Raw genomic sequence first — 18894 nt, forward strand, 5'->3', positions numbered from 1 at the left:
GGGACCTAGGTGACTACTTTCTTAGGGTTTAAACTCAGTTGGATCTTTCCAGGAGCCAGACCATGCCTGCTTAAAACAAGTCATGGTTATAAAGTGAAACTGATATGTCCTTCCATGGTGTGAGACTGGTATGATATATTAGAACATTACGAACTGATATATCAAAGATAGAAGAATAACTTTCATCATGATGGGTAGGTAATTCTCAAGGGTTTCAAATTACCCAAGGCCACAAGCATCTTGCATATAAAAGCAGAAGATGAAATATAATTAAACAACAAGGTTGTTGAGATTCAATTACAAATAGAGCGGATTCCTTACTTCAATAAAATGGCAAACAATTTTTTCAATAATATAAGTTAGAAGCCCCACAAAAATATTGGCAGCAAATTTGACACTCGTCAGTGGTGTACGTGTGAACATGCCCAGAATGAGGTTCCTGAATGGTAAAAACCCCATCTATTGAATAAAATGCCCACTAACCATTTCTTAGCTTCATCACTTGTCCAGATTTAAAGTGATGGTTGCTACATCTTCTACTAAAGGGTCACACCCTAGTCGTACCCAAAAAGCGGTGCATCAAATTCTCAAGACCAATAAACTTGGTTTGCTAAGTTTAGACAAGCATTTTGATTGCAGAATGAGGTTCTTTCTTCTTCTTCAGAAGAAAAGGAGTAAAGCTTATCTCTTCAAATTAGATTTTTCATAAAAGCCTTTGATTCAGTTTATGGGGAATATATTTTAAATGAAATCTATGCTAAGTATGGTTTTGACATAGATGGCGAGATGGAGATTATTGCAATGATTATCAACGGGGGGTCAAAAATGTATGTGCTTGTCAATGGGATGCTCCTACTAAAGGAATGGCTGCTGGCAAAAAGCCTACGCCAGAGGACTCTTCTCTCTCTGTTTCTCTTCAACATTGCAGTCCAGGGTTTGAGTTGTATGTTGCAGCGTGGTTGTGATTTGGGATTGACTTTGGGTATAAACATTGGTAATACAGGGCTTGTCATATCTCACTTATAGTTTGCGGACGACACCCTTATGTTCAGTTCAGACTCTTTATATAGCATGCAAAAACATTAAACATATCCTATTATGCTTTGAACTTGTCTCGGAGCTGAAGGTCAACTTCTATAAAAACAGTATTGTGGTATGGTGTAGCAGCTCATACATGTAACTTCACTACTCAGCTTCTAGATGCAAGCAAGATCAGCTACCCTCATGTATCTTGTCTCCCTATCGGTGAAACTTGGGCAGAGCTACGATGTGGAATCCTATTTTGCGCAATATCAGTTGCCGATTGGCTTCGTGGAAAGGCAGATTCTTATGTATTAGGGGCCATTTGTGCTTGATTAAATCTGTGCTCAGTAATGTCCCCATCTACTACCTATCTATGTTCCTCATGCCTGCTACGGTAGCCTCTAAAATTGATCAGAAACTTCGATCCTTCCTCTGGTCTGGAAATGAGGAAAAGCACAAAATATGCAATGTCAGCTGGGCCACTATTACTCTATCAAAACTTGCGGGTGGTCTTGGGGTTGGTTCCTTAAGGGACAAAAACACAGCTCTACTCTTTAAATGGTTATGGGGGTTTGGGTTGGAGGAATCAAGTATGTGGAAGGATGTGATCAAAAGCATCCATAACACCAATTGCTCTAAACTGCTGCTGCAAGCTCCTATTCCAGGAGCTGCAATTACATGACCCAGATTGTCAATCATTGTGTGAGAAATAATTAGGTCAGGATATTGTGAATGAACAATCACTACTTCTTATCGGAAATGGAAAAAAAAACTATGTTTTGGCTTGATTTCTGGCTCAATAACCTTGTTTAGCAAAGCACTTCCCTAATTTTTTTTCCAATTATCTAATGACAAAGTTGCCAGCATTGATAAGATGGGAATGTGGAAGGGTATGAATGGATTTGGTTTTTTCCTGGATACAACCACTGCGGGGGCACTACATTGGCTTGCTTGATCAACTCTATGCAATCCTATGACAACACACATGGACAAAGATGGAGAGGATAGACTAATATGGAAGGACAATAATTCAGGAAGATTTTCAGTGAAATCTCTCTGTGGATTGTTAAGTCCAAAGCCTTCCACAAACAATGCCTTCTCGTTTTGCTAGAATTTAGAAAGGTATTGTCCCTCCTAAGGTAGAGATCTTTCGCTGGATGGCTATCATTACAGGATCAACACCCGATGTTTGTTGGTTCGAAGAGGTATTTTGGGTAGCTCAAAATCTAATTGCCCTATATGCCTAGTAGAGGAAGAGTCGATGGACCATATCCTGCTGCACTGCCATAAGCATTAGCTCATTTGGTCCAAAATCATTAAGTGGTGGGGTTTAGTTTGGTGTTGCCCAAAGAGCTTCTCAGATTTGTGGTCTCAATGGACTCCATGGTGCATGGTCACTTTCAGATGAAGGCGTGGTTGATGTTGTTCTTCTTAGTGGCATGGTCTTTTTGGCTCCTTCGAAATGATCTGATTTTCCAACAAAAGACACCTGACTATGATTCAATATTCTTTCTTATTATCACCCATCTATGTCTATGGCTAAAAGCTATCCATTATGATTTCCCATACTCCCTTACAGATTGATCAGATCGGCAATGGCTTGCTTCGGTGGTCCAATGCTCACTCTTTCAGAATTAATAATATGTGGTTTCCTCCTATGATTAATAGCCTCAAATGGAACGTGGTGGCTCTTCTCTTAAACAAGCCAGCCCCTCTAGAATAGGTGGTGTGCTGTGAAATCACCATGGCTATCTTCTCGGTATGTTCTCTGTTCTAGTTGGGATTTTAGACTCTAATATTGAAGAGTTAGGGGCTATTGTCAAAGCCATTGAACTATCAACATCTAATTGTCTCCTCCACCATCAACACCTTATCATAGAATCTGACTTTGTCAATGTTATTAGCTGGATGAATAAGCCTCACATCCGTCCTTGGAAGCATCATAATCTTTTCTCCTATGTTAATAGACTGAATGCATATTTTTGGCTCAATCACCTTCTCCCATATCTTTCGTAAAAGTAATTGCATAGCAGATTTCATGGCTAAAACAGGAGTGCAGAGATCAAGTGAATTTGTTGTCTGGTTTTGACTCCACCATTAATATTGTGCCTTGTTTTTGTGTCTTTTGCTATTATGGCTTTGAGTTTATTTCTGTTTTGTTTTGTAGAGAAATGCTTAGCTATGAGCTCATTTGGATGGATATTCTCTCTGGTTTTCTTTGCTTTTATTTATCTTAGACTGCGTTTTATCTTATTTATGGCCTTTTGCCATATTAAGATATTTTGCAGCTTTTGTACTAATCTTGTCAGACTTTGATGTTTAAATGATATACATATCTTCAAAAAAAATTAATTTTATCATGATGGGTAATCTCAAGGGTCAAATTCCCAAGGCGAAGGCATTGCATATAAAAGCAGAAGATGAAATATAATAAACAAAAAAGGTGTGAGATTCAAATTACAATTAGAGCGGATTTCCCAGCTTCATGAAATTGCAATAATTTTTCAATAATAAATAGAAGCCCCCATAAATTTGCAGCACAATTTATGACGACTCTTCAGGGTACTGGAACATGCAGAATGATGGGTTCTGAATGGTAAAAACCCCCATCTATGAATAAATTGTGCCCACTAACATATCTAGCTTCATCACTTGCCAGATAAAGTGCTGCGTTGGCTACATCTTCTGCCTGAAGGGTCACACCCTTTAGGGTACCCAAAGCGTGCATCAAATTCTCAAGGTGTTCATCATCGAGACCAATAACTTGTTTTGCTAAAGGGGTTGCAAGCGCATAAGGTGATAAACAGTTCACTCTGATGCCAAATTGCCCAAGCTCAACAGCAGCATTTTTGGTGAGTCCAAGAACAGCGTGCTTGGAGCAACAATATGCATGCGAGGCAGCAGCACCAACTTTTGAGCTAACACTGGCAGTTGAAATTATGATACCATTGCGTCTAGGGATCATGACACGGGCTGCGTGTTTGATGCCAAGAAAAACTCCCGTCACATTAGTCTGCAGAACACGTTCAAAATCAACCTTTTCATTGTCAATTATGCGTGCTTTGCTCTCATCAGCAATGCCAGCATTGTTGAACATTATGTCTAGCTTGCCATAAGTTGTGACAGCGGCGTTCACAGCATTTTTTACTTGGGCCTCATCAGTTACGTCACAGTGCACATAGGTAGAGTTTGATGGGACTAGGGCTTTAGCAAGTGAACGACCCGATTCATCTTGGATGTCAGCAACGACCACTTTGGCACCGTGGTGGGCAAACACTTTAGCTGTGCATTCTCCAATGCCGCTGGCTCCTCCAGTGATTAAGGCTACTTTTCCTTGCAGCCTGCAAGTCGAAGGAAATAAATGGCAAATTACCCAATCTGTTTTTATATAATGTATAATAGGGTGACTTGAAATACCAATGCAAGAACTTTTTAAGAAAAATAGATATTTTTTTATTTTTTTTTTCTATTTTTTATGATGATGTTTTTCTAGTTTTTTTTTTTGTCTATTTGAAGGAAATGTTTTTTCTAATTTATTAAATAGCTAGATCCATCGAAAAAAGAAATGGAATTACAAGGAAACAAGTTATGATGCTAGAACGTCACCTTGCACGTTGCTTAAGATTCTGCACTCGGAAGCTAATACTTCGCATGTAAATATTGAGTAATAATATATAAGAGCAAAACGAATTGAACGCAAGCTCAAGAACAAAGAAATTGTGCCTAAGATTGCATCTGCATGGCATGATTATTATATGTGAATCATACGGAGAGACAAGTCGACAATGCTTGAAGAGATAAATCCTGTTACGTACCTTCTAGCAACTGAAGAGATGAATCCTGTTGTTGTCATTGTTTTACCGCCTTGAAGAGAGAAAGTAGAGATGTACTTGTAATCTCTAAGAAAATGAAAACAGAAAGATGAACGTGTAGCGACTGGCAAGGCATAAGACTTTGTCTATTAGTTTTGATTTTGTGAGACGTGGATCAATTTGTTGAGATCCTTAGAAGTAGAATAGTGGGAGTATCTTCTTCCTATATATATATATATATATATATATATATCTTATGGTACATTTGATTTTGCTACTTTCCTTCATGGTCTAATAATTTAAGGGTTAATTTGGATCCAGTTATGCATGGATTTGAATTAGGTGAAATAAATAAAATAATAAAGAGTTAAAGTTGTTTCTATTTTTATGACGATTCATATTTTCTTTTCTTCATTTAAAAACATGACAGGTGATGTTCAAAATCCCATCATTAATTATTAATTTTAAATTCCATGATTTGGACTAAATGGAGGGAAAAAAAAGATAATGAGTAAAATTGTTACTTTTTTATCCTAGACTAATTAGATAATGAGTTAAATTGTTACCTTTTTATCCTAAACTAATTAGATAATAAGTTAAATTATATTCATTTAATTTGAATTCAATGATTCAGATTTTAAATTCCATGATTTGGACTAAATGAAAAAAAAAATTAGTTAAGTTGTTACCATGTTTATTCCTAAACTAATTAGATAATGAGTTACATTGTTACCTTTTTATCCTAAACTAATTAGATAATAAGTTAAATTATATTCATTTAATTTAAATAATTGTATCAAAACATTAAAAGAGAACAAAAATAAATATAAGGTAGTGATTTGGTTACTATCCTGGATAGAATGAATAAATTAAAATAGTAAAGACATAAATATGTTTGGCTAAAAAGATAAAAATAAAATATAAATAAATAATATATATATATATATATTATAATTTTATAGTAAATTTTTGTATTTTTAAAACAAGAGATGTAGAGGGTATATATATGTCTTCAAAGATAGTGGAAGTATCTTCTTCCTTCTTTTTTTTCTTTTTTTGTTTTTTGTATTTTATGTTATGAATTGTATGGCTATAAATGCCAAGGTTATTTTCAATAAAATAAACAGAGTTCTCCTCTGCTATCGTCCCCCCCCCTCTCTCTCTCTCTCTCTATATATATATATATATATATATATATATATATATATATATATATAAGGATCCAATTAAGCATGGATTTGAATTAGGTGAAATAAATAAAATAATAAAGAGTTAAAGTTGTTTCTATTTTTATGACGATTCATATTTTCTTTTCTTTATTTAAAAAACATGACAGGTGATGTTCAGAATCCCATCATTAATTATTAATTTTAAATTCCATGGTTTTGACTAAATTAAAAGAAAAAAAGATAATAAGTTAAGTTGTTGCCATGTTTATACTAAACTAGATAATGAGTTAAATTGTTATCTTTTTATCCTAAACTAATTAGATAATAAGTTAAATTATATTCATTTAATTTGAATTCAATGATTCAGATTTTAAATTCCATGATTTGGACTAAATGAAAAAAAAAAAATAAGATAATGAGTTAAGTTGTTACCATGTTTATACTAAACTAATTAGATAATGAGTTAAATTGTTACCTTTTTATCCTAAAGTAATTAGATAATGAGTTAAATTATATTCATTTAATTTAAATAATCATATCAAAACATTAAAAGAGAACAAAAATAGATATAAGGTAATGATTTGGTTACTATCCTGGATAGAATGAATAAATTAAGATAATAGAGACATAAATATATTTAGCTAAAAAGATAGAGATATAAAAATAAATATAAATATATTATAATTTTATAGTAAATTTTTGTATTTTCAAAACAAGAGATGCAGAGGGGATATATATGTCTTCAAAGATAATATTTTTTTATTTTTTATTTCTAAAATATCCTTATAAAAAACTCTTAATTTTAAAATTATTCAACTAAAATATATAATGATAAAAATAGTTATTATCATAGTTTAAAAACTTAACTTGGGGTCGATTTAAAGGTAAGACCTAGGTCACGAGTTGACCCAAGTTAATATAAGAATAAAAATAATTATTATCACAATTTTAAAACCTAACACAGGGGTCAATCTAGCATAGGGTTTAGATCATAGGTTGAGTTGATCATTGATATTGGTCAATGTAAAAATAAAATGATTATTATCATAGTTTTAAAAATCTAGCTTAGGGATCAACTCGAGGCAAGGCCCGAGTAACGGTTGGGAAGGTCAATTCAGGTTGACTTTGCTCAACATAAAAATAAAAGTAGTTATTATCATACTTTTAAACTCAACTCGAGAGCTGGCCCGAGACAATGCTCAGGTCATTAATTGGGAGGATCAACTTGACTTGAACTAAGTCAATGTATTAGTAAAGTGGTTATTATTAAATTTTTAAAACCCAACTCAAAAGTTGACTTAGGACAAGGCCCTAGTCACGTATTGTTTGGGTCAATTTGAGTTGTTTTAATTTAAAAAAAAAATCTTGTTTTTTGTCAAAAAAAATAAAAAGTCAATGAGTTTTTAACCCGTGTGTTATCCTCGGTCACGAGTCAGCCTAATTGAGAGTTGTTCTAGATTTTTAACCGAGTCAAGTTGACTCAATCTTTCTTATAAGATTTCAATGGCAAAAAAAATAATTCAATTGTTAGAAAACATAACGATGAGATGGCATAAAAAAAACAAGAGATAAGAGATGAAAAGAAAATGAAATGAAAGAATGAATGAATTAGACAGGCCAGAGCTTTAATAATAAAATTCTTGATGTCTTTAGATAAATATTGATGAAATAAATTTATAATTTCTAAGAAAAACCAACTTTGAAACTGATAATGAAAAGTCAAATGAGTGTCATGGGTTTGCATTGTGTTTAATTGGAATGCAAAAGATTTGGAGAAAACAAATTTTGATAGTTACGAAGATACTATCTGCACAACACTTCTAATTGCATAGATAGTACCTGCATGTATAGTATAACTATGTTAATTTAAAGATTAGTTTTAAGCTATATTAATTTGAATTTTTTTTTTGTTTTTTCATTGTGAGTATGGGAAAAAACTCAGTCACACTTCGGAACAACGTTCTGAATCTTCTCTCGCTATAAATAGAAACGTCTAAATCACCAAGCCATGCTCTACATGCTATAGAGCATCTTTATTTTTTAACTCACATACAAGTACACGTCAAGGCACGTAGAAAGCAGGAAGCCTGATTATGCAAATCCTACGTTTTATTTCCAAAACTATTTATCCAATTTCATTTAAACTCAGACTGATTTTGAAAAAAAAAATTCAAACAATATATTATGTTCCATTTATTTGAATATAATAAACTCCACGTCAAATTATTTGATTTAGTATGGAAATAAGTTGGCACACCACCATCGTCCCACTAAAGAGTTTGAAAAACAATTTATTTTTTTTCTACTAGCAACTAATTTTTATTTTATTTTATTGAGAAAATAAATTAATGATATTTTTTTATATTGTATTAAAATTGGGTGATGATAATTTTTTTTCATTTGAAGTTAGGTTAAATTTTCTTATTAAAACATGTTTGTTTATGCATTTCAAAAATATTTTTAAAAAAAAATTTAAATTTATTTTTTTATTTCAAATTAATATTTTTTGATGTGATGATATATAAAATAAAAAATATTATTTTAATATATTTTAAAAAATAATTGTTACGTCCGGTCTGGTTGGGTAGCCAAACTTAAATCACTTCAATAAGAATACCAATGCTTCTTTGGCTGGTGGAAGTCCCCAAAACTTCCTATAAAGTAGAGATTGTAATCAATTAACGAAGAACAGTGGGAGAATATTATTGGTCCTGGCTTGGCCGCCAACATAAGAAGGTTTGGCTTAACATCCTTTTTCCTTTTAAGATATTCTTAATTTTATTTTTTCCTCTTGAATTTTTTTTTCTTTTCTCTTATTTAATTTTTTTTCATACGGTAAAGAGAACATAAATTAATGAGAATTATTTTATATAGTACAAAAATTGAGTGATGATAATTGTTTTTCATTTGAGATCGGGCTGAATTTCCTTATTAAAGCATGTTTGTTTTTAGCGTTTCAAAAATGCTTTCAAAAAAATTTCAATTTTATTTTTTTTTGTTAATTCAAATTAATATTTTTTTTTACTATTTTGATGTGATGATATAAAAAAATCAATTTTAAAAAATAAAAAAATATTATCTAAAAAATTAGAGTTCTAATTTTTATGCTTTCTCCTAAAGTAAAGGAACTTCTTTAACTTTTTTTTTCTTTTAAGATATTTTTATTTTTATTTTTATTTAGAATATTGAGTTTAGTTTTGCAATCAGACCCGAGAATATTGGGTTTTACTTGACCGCCATACCCAGGATACTTAAAATATTATTAAGACTTTTTATATTTGTTTTACATTTTAAAAAAAATATATTAACTTACTGTGGATATGCTATTGTAAATAATATTCATATATGTGAAAATATATATTGTAAAATAATAATAATAATAATAATAAAACACCTTGAATATATTAAAAAAAATTATAATTTAATATTTTCTATGAAATAAACAAGTTAAACATCCCTGTCTATAACCTAAAATGTTAATAAAGAATATTTTTTATTAAACATTATATGACTAATCTAACTATCATTAGAATTACTATACTATAATGTTTGAATTATAATGTTAATACTATCCCTGTCTATAACAATTATATTATAATGTTTTTTTTTTTAAATATATATTATTTCGACGTCTGCACCCTTTACTCTGGTCCCAATACAATATCACCGAAATTATAGTAAATCAACATATGTATACAAACATCACTGAACTGCGCCCATTATCCTGACCCCAAACTATAGTTGTGATTAGGGACTCTAGCCGTTTCGAGTTTTCTCCACCAACCATAGAATTAATTGCTGTGCAATTATGGTCACACTTCTCCGGGTTTGTCTATTAATTGTCTCTGTATACGTTGGGAAGGCAAAGGTGGTAGGTGTAAGGAAGGAGCAATTAATCTTCCCGAAGGCGGATTCTGATTATATATATATATATATATATATATATATATATATATATAAGATTAATAATACAATATTTATCAATTATATTATTCTTAAATCTAAGCACCTTCCGTACCCGCGTTTTACTGTATGGTTGGATAAATATTTTTTACTTTGATGATATAAAAAATAAAATAAATATTATCTCAATATATTTTAAAAAATAATTGTTATGTTGGGTTTAGCTGGGTAGCCAAACTCACTTCAACACGAAAACAAATGCTCCTTTGGCTGGTGGAGGTCCCTAAAACTTTGAATTTTCCAAAATAATGACTACTGGTCTCATATAAAGAAGAGATAGTAATTAATGAAGAGCAGTGGAGAATATACAAATATCACTGAACTGCGCCCATTATTCTGACCCCAAACTAGTAGTTGTGATCAGGTACTCTAGCCGTTCGAGTTTTCTCCGCCAACAATAGAATTAATTGCTGTGCAATTATGGTCATACTTCTCCGGGTTTGTCTATTAATTGTCTCTGTATAAGTTAGGAAGGCAAAGGGAAGGTGGTAGGTGTAAGGGAGGTGCAATTAATCTTCTCCAAGGCAGATTCTGATTGGATTTTATATATTTATATAATAAGATTAATAATACAATATTTATCAATTGTATTATTCTTAAATCTAAGTACCTTCCGGTACCCGCGTTTCACTGTATGGTTGTATAAATGTTTTTTTTTTTAACATTCATGTATTGTAAATGAGTAAAAAAATATAAAAAATATTTTATATCAAATATAGAAAAAGAAATAAAAACTTTTTAATATGTAAAAAACATTCGACCAACAGGCTAGAGCCTAGATCGTGATTTGATCAATTAATTTGAAACCTGATCTACCTAAACCAAATGCCCTGCCTAACTCTGTTAGGCTAAGTATGAAACAATAAATTGGGGAGGGGGGGGGGTGTATTGTAATATTGAATCAATACACGCTAACCACAAACTAAAATAAAAAAAAAATCAAAAGTTATTAAAAAACCAGTGCCACGTAAAAAGAAATTATCTATCCTTTCCCTTCCCTTCCCTTCCTTTCTTATCAATTTAGACTTCGTACGGCTCGAGTGGGATGAAGAACAAATAAAAAACATGAATCTTTGGTGAGGAATCAGGAAATAAATAAATAAATAAAAATGAATGAGGAACCAAGTTAAGAAAATAGTTGGCACGTCCAAATCACTCGTCAATCAGCATGTAAGCAAGCCACCATGTTTGGGCGGCACATACAGCTTCCTTCAGGACCCTAGACGACCTTTCTTTGTTGTCATCGAAATCATCATGTCATCCTCTTCATCCCATGGCAGCGCGTGTCTCTAGTGAAGAAATGATGTAGTTCTCGCATCCGATTTTCTTTATACTCTTCTGTTCTCTCTTTCCTCGATGTATTAATTGTGGGGGGGGGGGGAATTGTGGTCGTCCAAATTAAGTGATGCACGAAACGAGTCATGCATATATGGTGCATACCTCCCTAGAATTAGTTTTTGTGTGGCTAGTCTATATATTAAAATAATAAAACCCTCCAGAATTTTATAAGTAATGTGAGAATAATACCACGTTTTCTTTTTCTTTTTTCTATTGAGGACTCTGCGGAGCTATATATATATATGAAACAATCTATGTACAAAAGCCTTCAAGTAAAGACGCAGAGCAAAAGTCAAGCTTTTTATCTTCTTTCCCTAGGTACCTCCAGCTCCATATATTTACTAAAATGACAGGTACCAGTTTGGTTGCATCACAGAAAAGGTAATCAAAATGAACTTCCTTTAATCTTGCACTCTGTATAGTTTCTTCCTGTTTGAACTTGGAAATATTCCCAATTAACTCTGATTCGCCTTGAATTCATTATGCTTGTAACATTGCAAGATTATAACGTGTACTAATTTTATCAGTTTGGGTTCCCTCCAAAAGCTCCAACTAAATATTTGATCACTGGCACCATTTCACAGTGGATAACGTACAGCATTTGCGTTTAGATGTTTGTTTTCACATTTCAGCTTGTCTTTAATTAACGACAGTACTATTTCAGGTTAGCAGGCAAGGTGTCAATCATAACCGGCGGCGCAAGCGGCATAGGAGCAAGTGCAGGGCAACTTTTCCATGAAAATGGTGCTAAGGTCGTTCTTGCCGATATCCAAGACAACCTAGGCCAAGCCCTAGCTCAAAAACTTGGTGAAGATGTTTGCTACATCCACTGTGATGTTTCAAACGAAGATGAAGTTAGCAATCTTGTTGACGCCACCGTTAAAAAGTATGGTAAGCTTGATATAATGTATAACAATGCAGGCATCCTGGATCGTTCTTTAGGAAGCATTTTGGACACCCCGAAATCAGATCTAGACCGCCTAATTGGTGTAAACCTGGTAGGCTGTTTCCTTGGAGCCAAACATGCAGCTAGGGTCATGGTAACCCAAGGTCAGGGTTGCATTTTATTCACCGCCAGTGCTTGTACAGCTATTGGTGGACTTGCAACTCCCGCTTATGCAGTGACCAAACATGGTGTCGTGGGGTTAGCGAAAAACTTAGCGGCTGAGTTAGGGCAGTACGGTATAAGAGTAAATTGTCACTACAAAAAAATGGATTAATTAGCAACGGACTGCTCCGTTGCAAATAACACTACAATCCGTTGCTAAAATAATTTAGCAACGGAATCAGCAACGGCAAAAATCAGATGCAGATTTGTCGTTGCTGATTTTTTAGCAACGGATTTATCCGTTGCTGATTTGGCAGCAACGGATTATCCGTTGCTAAGAGGTAGCAACGGATTATCTGTTGCTCAGTTTAGCAACGGATAAATCCGTTGCTCATTTTGTGAATCAGCAACGGATTCTCCGTTGCTGATTCACAATCACCAACAGAGAATTTGGTGATTATATTATTTTTTATTAAATTAATTATTATTTATTTATTAAAATGAATTTTAATTTATTTATTTATGGATATTTTAAAAGTTGTGGAATATATGCAACTAACATAATTTAATATTAAAAATAATTGTATCATTAATAAAAAATAGAATAAAAATAATCTATTTTTCTTGCTATAGAACCGTCTGGATCAATAATTGCCGAAAGAACAGAAACTGGTGGCAATCCAGCCAACATCACCAAATCTACATAAGCCTCTGTATGGCCAGCTCTTCTTAAAACCCCACCGTTGCGATACTTGAGTGGAAACACATGGCCTGGCCTTCTAAAATCTTCAGGCTTGGTCTCAGGAGAAGAAAGAGCAAGAACAGTCTTAGCCCTGTCTGATGCTGATACTCCAGTACATGTTCCAGATTTTGCATCCTGAAAAGCAGGGGAAAAATGATAATTAATCAAACATGTTTAACAGATTTTAATGACTTATAGGATTACAAAGAACTTTTCTTTAGTAGGATTATATACACAGGAGTGAAATGGATATCTATTAAGATCTAAGAATTAAAACATACCACAGTGATTGTTAACGTGGGGGCAGATGAATCTTCGTTCTCTGTCTCTGGCGACATCAGAGGAAGCTTAAGTCTTTCAAGATCCTCCTCTTTCATGCCTACCGAAACAATTCCTGATCCATTCTTAATCAGAAATGACACCTGCTGAGGACTTGCAAGAGATGCTGCAATGATAAGGTTTCCTTCAATATCCCCATTTTCATCGTCTACAACAATTACAAACTGAAAGATTTGCAGTCATGGTTAACATTTAACCCATGATTATTTATGGTTAGATCATAATGGAAATTTTATTGCGGTCATAATTCTGGTCTTTTTTCTGCATTATTTCTCGAGCGCACACGGCAGGTATAATTGTTTTTGCTGACTTCAAAGTAGAAAAACTAAAAGAGATCGATCATCGAAGTTCTACAGAAGTAAGCAGAAAATAGTCCGCAAATATAGAATGACGGAGAGAAGATTTACCTTTCCCTCACGTAAAGTATGGAGTGCCTGCTCCTGTTCTTATACCACGAGAAGTCTCTAAAAGTCTCCGAAAGCTGCAACAGAACCATCATTAAATGGAAATTATGTTAATGACAGCGTGCTAATAATTAGCTAAATATACTTCTATCACCTTGAACTCGTGACCATGTAGGGAAACAAGAGGTCAGTGTATAAGCTGGCACAGTCTATGGAACTGGAGATGCTTCAAAAACAAAAGCCCTCTTCTGGTTCTGAAATGGTCGACAATCTTCCTCCACTGCGTACTTGATATGTATTCTACTAGCATGGAAAACAAAGAAAAGCCCGCCTCTTGTTCTGGATGTGTATAATAATTGTGTCATTAATAAAAAATAGAATAAAAATAATCAAATCACAGCAAGAAAAAAAGAAACACTTGGACTGCTACAGAAGAAGAAAATGCATCACAGGTTAACCAGTTGCTAGACTCTCTACATTTTAACAACATCCATACGCTGCTGTAACACTTCAAAATTATAGAAGTAGAGCATTACAATGTAAAAAGTTGAAGCAACAGGGTAGCAAGTTACAACAGGGTATAATATTCAGAGCCAATTTGAGAGGGGCAAAGAAGGAATTATTTAGCCAACAAACTTGCAAGATTCATGAACCGAGTGCAAAAGCTACTTTGACTGGAAAAGTTCAGGAAAATAAAACATTAGGTTGTGACCCGAGAGAAAATGGGAGCAAAGGTGATAAAAGCCTTGCTTTGTTTAAAGACAATTATTATATGCATGAGGAGATGAGAAAATGTGGAGATAGAGCATTGGATCTTACAAAACAGTAGTTTGAAGAGAAAAAAGCATCCCATTTACACAATGATATGAACGTATCTCATGGGGGAAAACAACTATCTACTGGCAAAAAGAAACCAAAGGGAAGCAAAAATTATTATAGCTCAACTGATGGGACATCAAAAAATTTATGAACCGTAACCCTAAAAATTGAATTGGGGGTTTTGATAAATTATCAATTACACATGCATAATTAGGTTCTAGATCATGGTAAAAACATTTCTAAACCCCTATATTATCGAATTAATAGCCTAAAACCATTATTCAAAGCATTGACAAAAAAAAAGTTACCTGTGTTCTTGAGTTACAGGTGACCGAGATTGTTCTACAGGACAGAAAAAAACTTGAGATTGGGAAAGTTAGGTGAAAAATTGTTAGTGCAAGTTAAATTGCAACAAACAAAAACAAAAACAAAAACCCTTAATTACTTACCTGAACTATTAAAGAAAACCGTGAAACACCCAACCCGTTTACAAGGAGAAACCTTAAATCAGCATGTTCGATGGTGATATTAATGATGGGTCTGGTTCGATTTGTTCAGATGAAGGAGAGGAAGATGAAGAAAAAAAAATTAGCACCGCTGAAGACGCGAAGAAGATTAAATGTTTGGGATAAAGGAAAAACAAATCGATGAAGAGAGGGTGATTTTTCTACAGTTATGGATCGGTGTTGTTAGGGACGAAGGAGACTGGAAGAGTGGAAGATCATTAATTTGCATCTGTTGGTTTTGTTCATTTGGTCTTTGTTAATTTGCATTTGGTGTGGGGGGAGAGTGCAGGTGAGATTTACCAAAGCCAACGATAAATAAACGGCTCAGATTTCATCCTTGTAAATGTAATCAACGATGCTCGTAATTTCGGTTTTATATTATAATTTAAATAATTATTTTTTTAATTAGCAACGGAAAATCCATTGCTAAATTCAAGGTGAATTTAGCAACGGATTTTCCGTTACTAAAATCCGTTGCTGATATTAAAAAATTAATATATATACAATCCGTTGCAAATCCGTTGCTAAATTTAGCAACGGAATTATCCGTTGCTAAATTCAGATGCTAATTGGCCCTTTTTCTAGTAGTGTGTGTTTCGCCATTTGTAGTAGCAACCCCCATGTGTGAGGGATTTTCAGCAGATACTGCACCAATGATAGAAGAATTACTGGGACAAATGGGTAATCTAAAGGGGAAGATGCCCAAGGTGGAAGACATGGCAAGGGCTGCACTATACTTGGCTAGTGATGAAGCAAATTATGTGAGTGGGATGAATCTTGTCGTGGATGGTGGGTTCAGTGTTGTTAATCCTACAATGATGCAAGCTTTGTACCCCGCTAAATTATAAGTTGATCTCGTTGATGTGCTTCTTTCTTGGTTTCAAAAAATTAGCAGAATTCTCAATGTATTCGGAAATGTGTTGAATAAATTTTTAATTTGTGAAAGTAATTTTGTATTACCACTGTCACTGCCATTACCACCACCAGCACCACCATCACTACTATTATTATCACAACTACATCATCATTACTAATTCATTATTAATTTCATCATCACCACCACTACCACTATTTAGGGGTGATTATTTTTTATTCGGTCTGATTTTTATTTATAAAAACAATAAAACTGAAATTTTGTTAAATACAAAAAATAAAACTGAAACAGAACTAAAACTAATTTCAACTTACTGGTTTTGGTGCATGTTGTAACCCATTTTTGGGTCCCCATGAAAAATAAAATAAATAGCCAAAAGAGGTTAGAAAAATAACCGGAGGCAGAAGCGCCCAGAAAACAGTCAGAAAATTGGTCAAGGAATTTTAAAATACAAGGATTAAATTTTTGACAGTATATTCTTGAAGGATGAAAGCCCTATTGAGAAGAAAAATTTGAATTTTAGGGAGAAAAGCCCAAATTTGGATTTTTATGGGCTTAATTGGATTTTTATGGACTTAATTGGATTTTTATTTGAATTTATAGAAGATTTGATTCCAAGAAAAATTGATTTTTAAGTCAATTTGGGCTTTAATTTGGAGAAATTTAAGTTCTGGGGCCAAAATATATTTTTTAGGAATTTATTGGGTCAAATCAGGGGCTCAATTGCATAAAAATTGAAGTTTAAGGGCCAATTAAGGACTTAATTGAGAAAATCCGAAACCAGGGACCAAATTGGAAGAGGCGCGTAAATGGAGGGGCTGCTAATTTTTCAGTTCAGGGGCCTAATTGAAGAAATTGAAAGTTTATTAATCAATTGAGGGCTAAATTGCATAAATCAGATTCCAAGGACCAAAATGAAAAAGGCGGCCAACAAGAAGGGCGGGGACCGAATTTGGAGGACTGATTTGAAGTTTGGCCACTTAAATGAAACGGCGTGTTTTATTCAAAACGACGCCGTTTCATATACAAAAAAAAAAAAAAAAAAAGGGGAAATCAGAACGGTGTCGTTTTGAACGACACTGTTCATCATCTCCTTCCCCCCCGTTTGTAGCAGAACAGAAGGTAAAAAATTTTGAAAAAATCTCCCGCGTCTCTCTCTCTCCTCGCCCCCACCACCACCACCGAAAGAACCGACCAGCCATGCGTGATTGAAGGCGCACTAACCACGGTCCCCTACCCGTGCTCCCCCTATAAATAAAGAAGAAAAACCGAAGAAAAAAAAAGAAGAAGAAAAACTGAAAGACCCGAAGAGAGAAAGAGAGAGAGAGTGACCCGAAGAGAGAGAGAAGAACAGAAACAAACCAAGAAGAAGGAAACCGAAACAAAACCAAAACCGAACCGAGAATAGGCAGCCACTGAGAACAAAAAACCGAAAGGAGGAGAGAGAGAGAGGAGACCGAAGAGAGAGAGCGAACCGAACAGCCGCAGCGCCGCCGCCCGGAGCCTCCGTGCACGAGCCACACCACCGCCAGCGACCGCCTCCTCCACGCCAGGTACGTTTTCTCCCCCCCTGTTTTCTGCAGATTTTTTTGTCTCCTGCATGCATGCTGCATGCAGGAGGCGGGGGGGAGAAAATTAATTCTCCCCCCCGCTGGGCCTGGAGCTGCTGGGCCAGCCCGATTCTGGCCCAGCCTTGCAAGTCTGGGCCGTCCTTGGCCCAGACCATAGGATTTTATCGGGCCGAGATCGGCCCACTTGAAGTTTTCGGGCCGAGATCGGCCCAGATTTGTTTCTCGGGCCGAGATCGGCCCAAGGTAATTCGGGCCGAGATCGGCCCGTCTCTTTTTTTTTTCTGGGGCTGAGCCTGGCCCATTCATTTGGGCCGGCCCAGCCCCCTTAATAATTAATATATAATTATATTATATTATTATATTATAATATATATGTGTTTATATGTTATATATATATATATATATATATATATAAAATATTTTTTAAAAAAATCTGAAAATCTAAAAAAAAATGTTGTTATTTTTCCTTTCATATGTATATATATATATATTTTAAAGGGGGTTTGTATTTTTTTTATATACTGTGGAGGTATAAATTCAGTATTTAAAATATCTGATTTTCGTCAAGACATCCGAAATTTTCAAAGATAAATTTATTTTTTACTTTCAAAATTTTCTAAAATTCCTTAAAAATATTGTTGATTTTTTTTTTGTACATCTTTTTTAAAATGACTTAATATTAGTTTGTATTTTTATTTTGTGGAGATACAAATTCAATATTAAAAATACCTGATTTCGTCAAAAAAAAAATAATATTGTTTAAAAAAAAAAATATTTTTCTTGCGTGTTGCATACGGCCAATACTCTAACATGTTTTCAAAGTTCTTTTTATAAAAAAATATATATATATATTGGAAGCTTCGAAAGTGTGTTTTTCGCATAGATTTCTTAAACACAAAATTATTTTCCTGCATTTTTGGATTTTACAACATGTTTGTAAAACTCCAAAGGGTATTGGCCAATATTCCAAAAACTATAAAAATCTTATTTTTGGAGAGGGAATTTATTTATTATTCACCACTAATGTTTGGATAAAGAAATCCTTAAAAGGATGAATATCCAAAATATTATTGGGAATAATAAATCCGCGCACATTCTTGAAAGAAGCCTTGATTATAATCAAGGACATTTCAAAATTAATTAATTAATTTATTTATTTATTTATTTTTCTTTTCACGATTTATGTGTCACAAACTTTTGAAATACTAAGAGAAAAATGAGCTTTGAAAGCACATGGAATCTCCTTAGATTTCTATCCAAAATCAATTGACGAGCCTAAAAAATAT

The 18894-nt window shown here is 33.8% G+C and overlaps 1 protein-coding gene, 1 long non-coding RNA gene and 1 pseudogene across 3 annotated transcripts; 1 reads left to right on the plus strand and 2 right to left on the minus strand.

The window, feature by feature from the left end:
- Nucleotides 1-3567: 3567 nt before the first annotated feature.
- Nucleotides 3568-4876, minus strand: LOC118030858 (secoisolariciresinol dehydrogenase-like; annotated as a pseudogene).
- Nucleotides 4877-11547: 6671 nt separating this feature from the next.
- Nucleotides 11548-16103, plus strand: LOC118030859 ((21S)-21-acetoxyl-apo-melianone synthase SDR). Its single transcript, XM_035035160.2, has 3 exons — nt 11548-11686; nt 11970-12502; nt 15752-16103. The coding sequence occupies exons 1-3, from the start codon at nt 11652-11654 to the stop codon at nt 16009-16011; spliced, it is 828 nt and encodes a 275-aa protein (XP_034891051.2). The 5' UTR covers nt 11548-11651; the 3' UTR covers nt 16012-16103.
- On the minus strand, nt 12946-15581 carry LOC118030729 (uncharacterized). Of its 2 annotated transcripts, XR_004684372.2 has the most exons (6): nt 15107-15581; nt 14966-14999; nt 13993-14177; nt 13842-13915; nt 13377-13540; nt 12946-13230 (listed from the first exon to the last, which is right to left on the minus strand). It is a non-coding gene; the product is annotated as an uncharacterized lncRNA (long non-coding RNA). The 2 variants fall into 2 exon arrangements; XR_012170139.1 differs by having other exon boundaries at nt 13377-13915; nt 15107-15572.
- Nucleotides 16104-18894: the final 2791 nt, after the last annotated feature.

This window comes from Populus alba, chromosome 6 (assembly GCF_005239225.2).
Source record: "Populus alba chromosome 6, ASM523922v2, whole genome shotgun sequence".
In the NCBI taxonomy this organism is placed as follows: Eukaryota; Viridiplantae; Streptophyta; class Magnoliopsida; order Malpighiales; family Salicaceae; genus Populus; species Populus alba.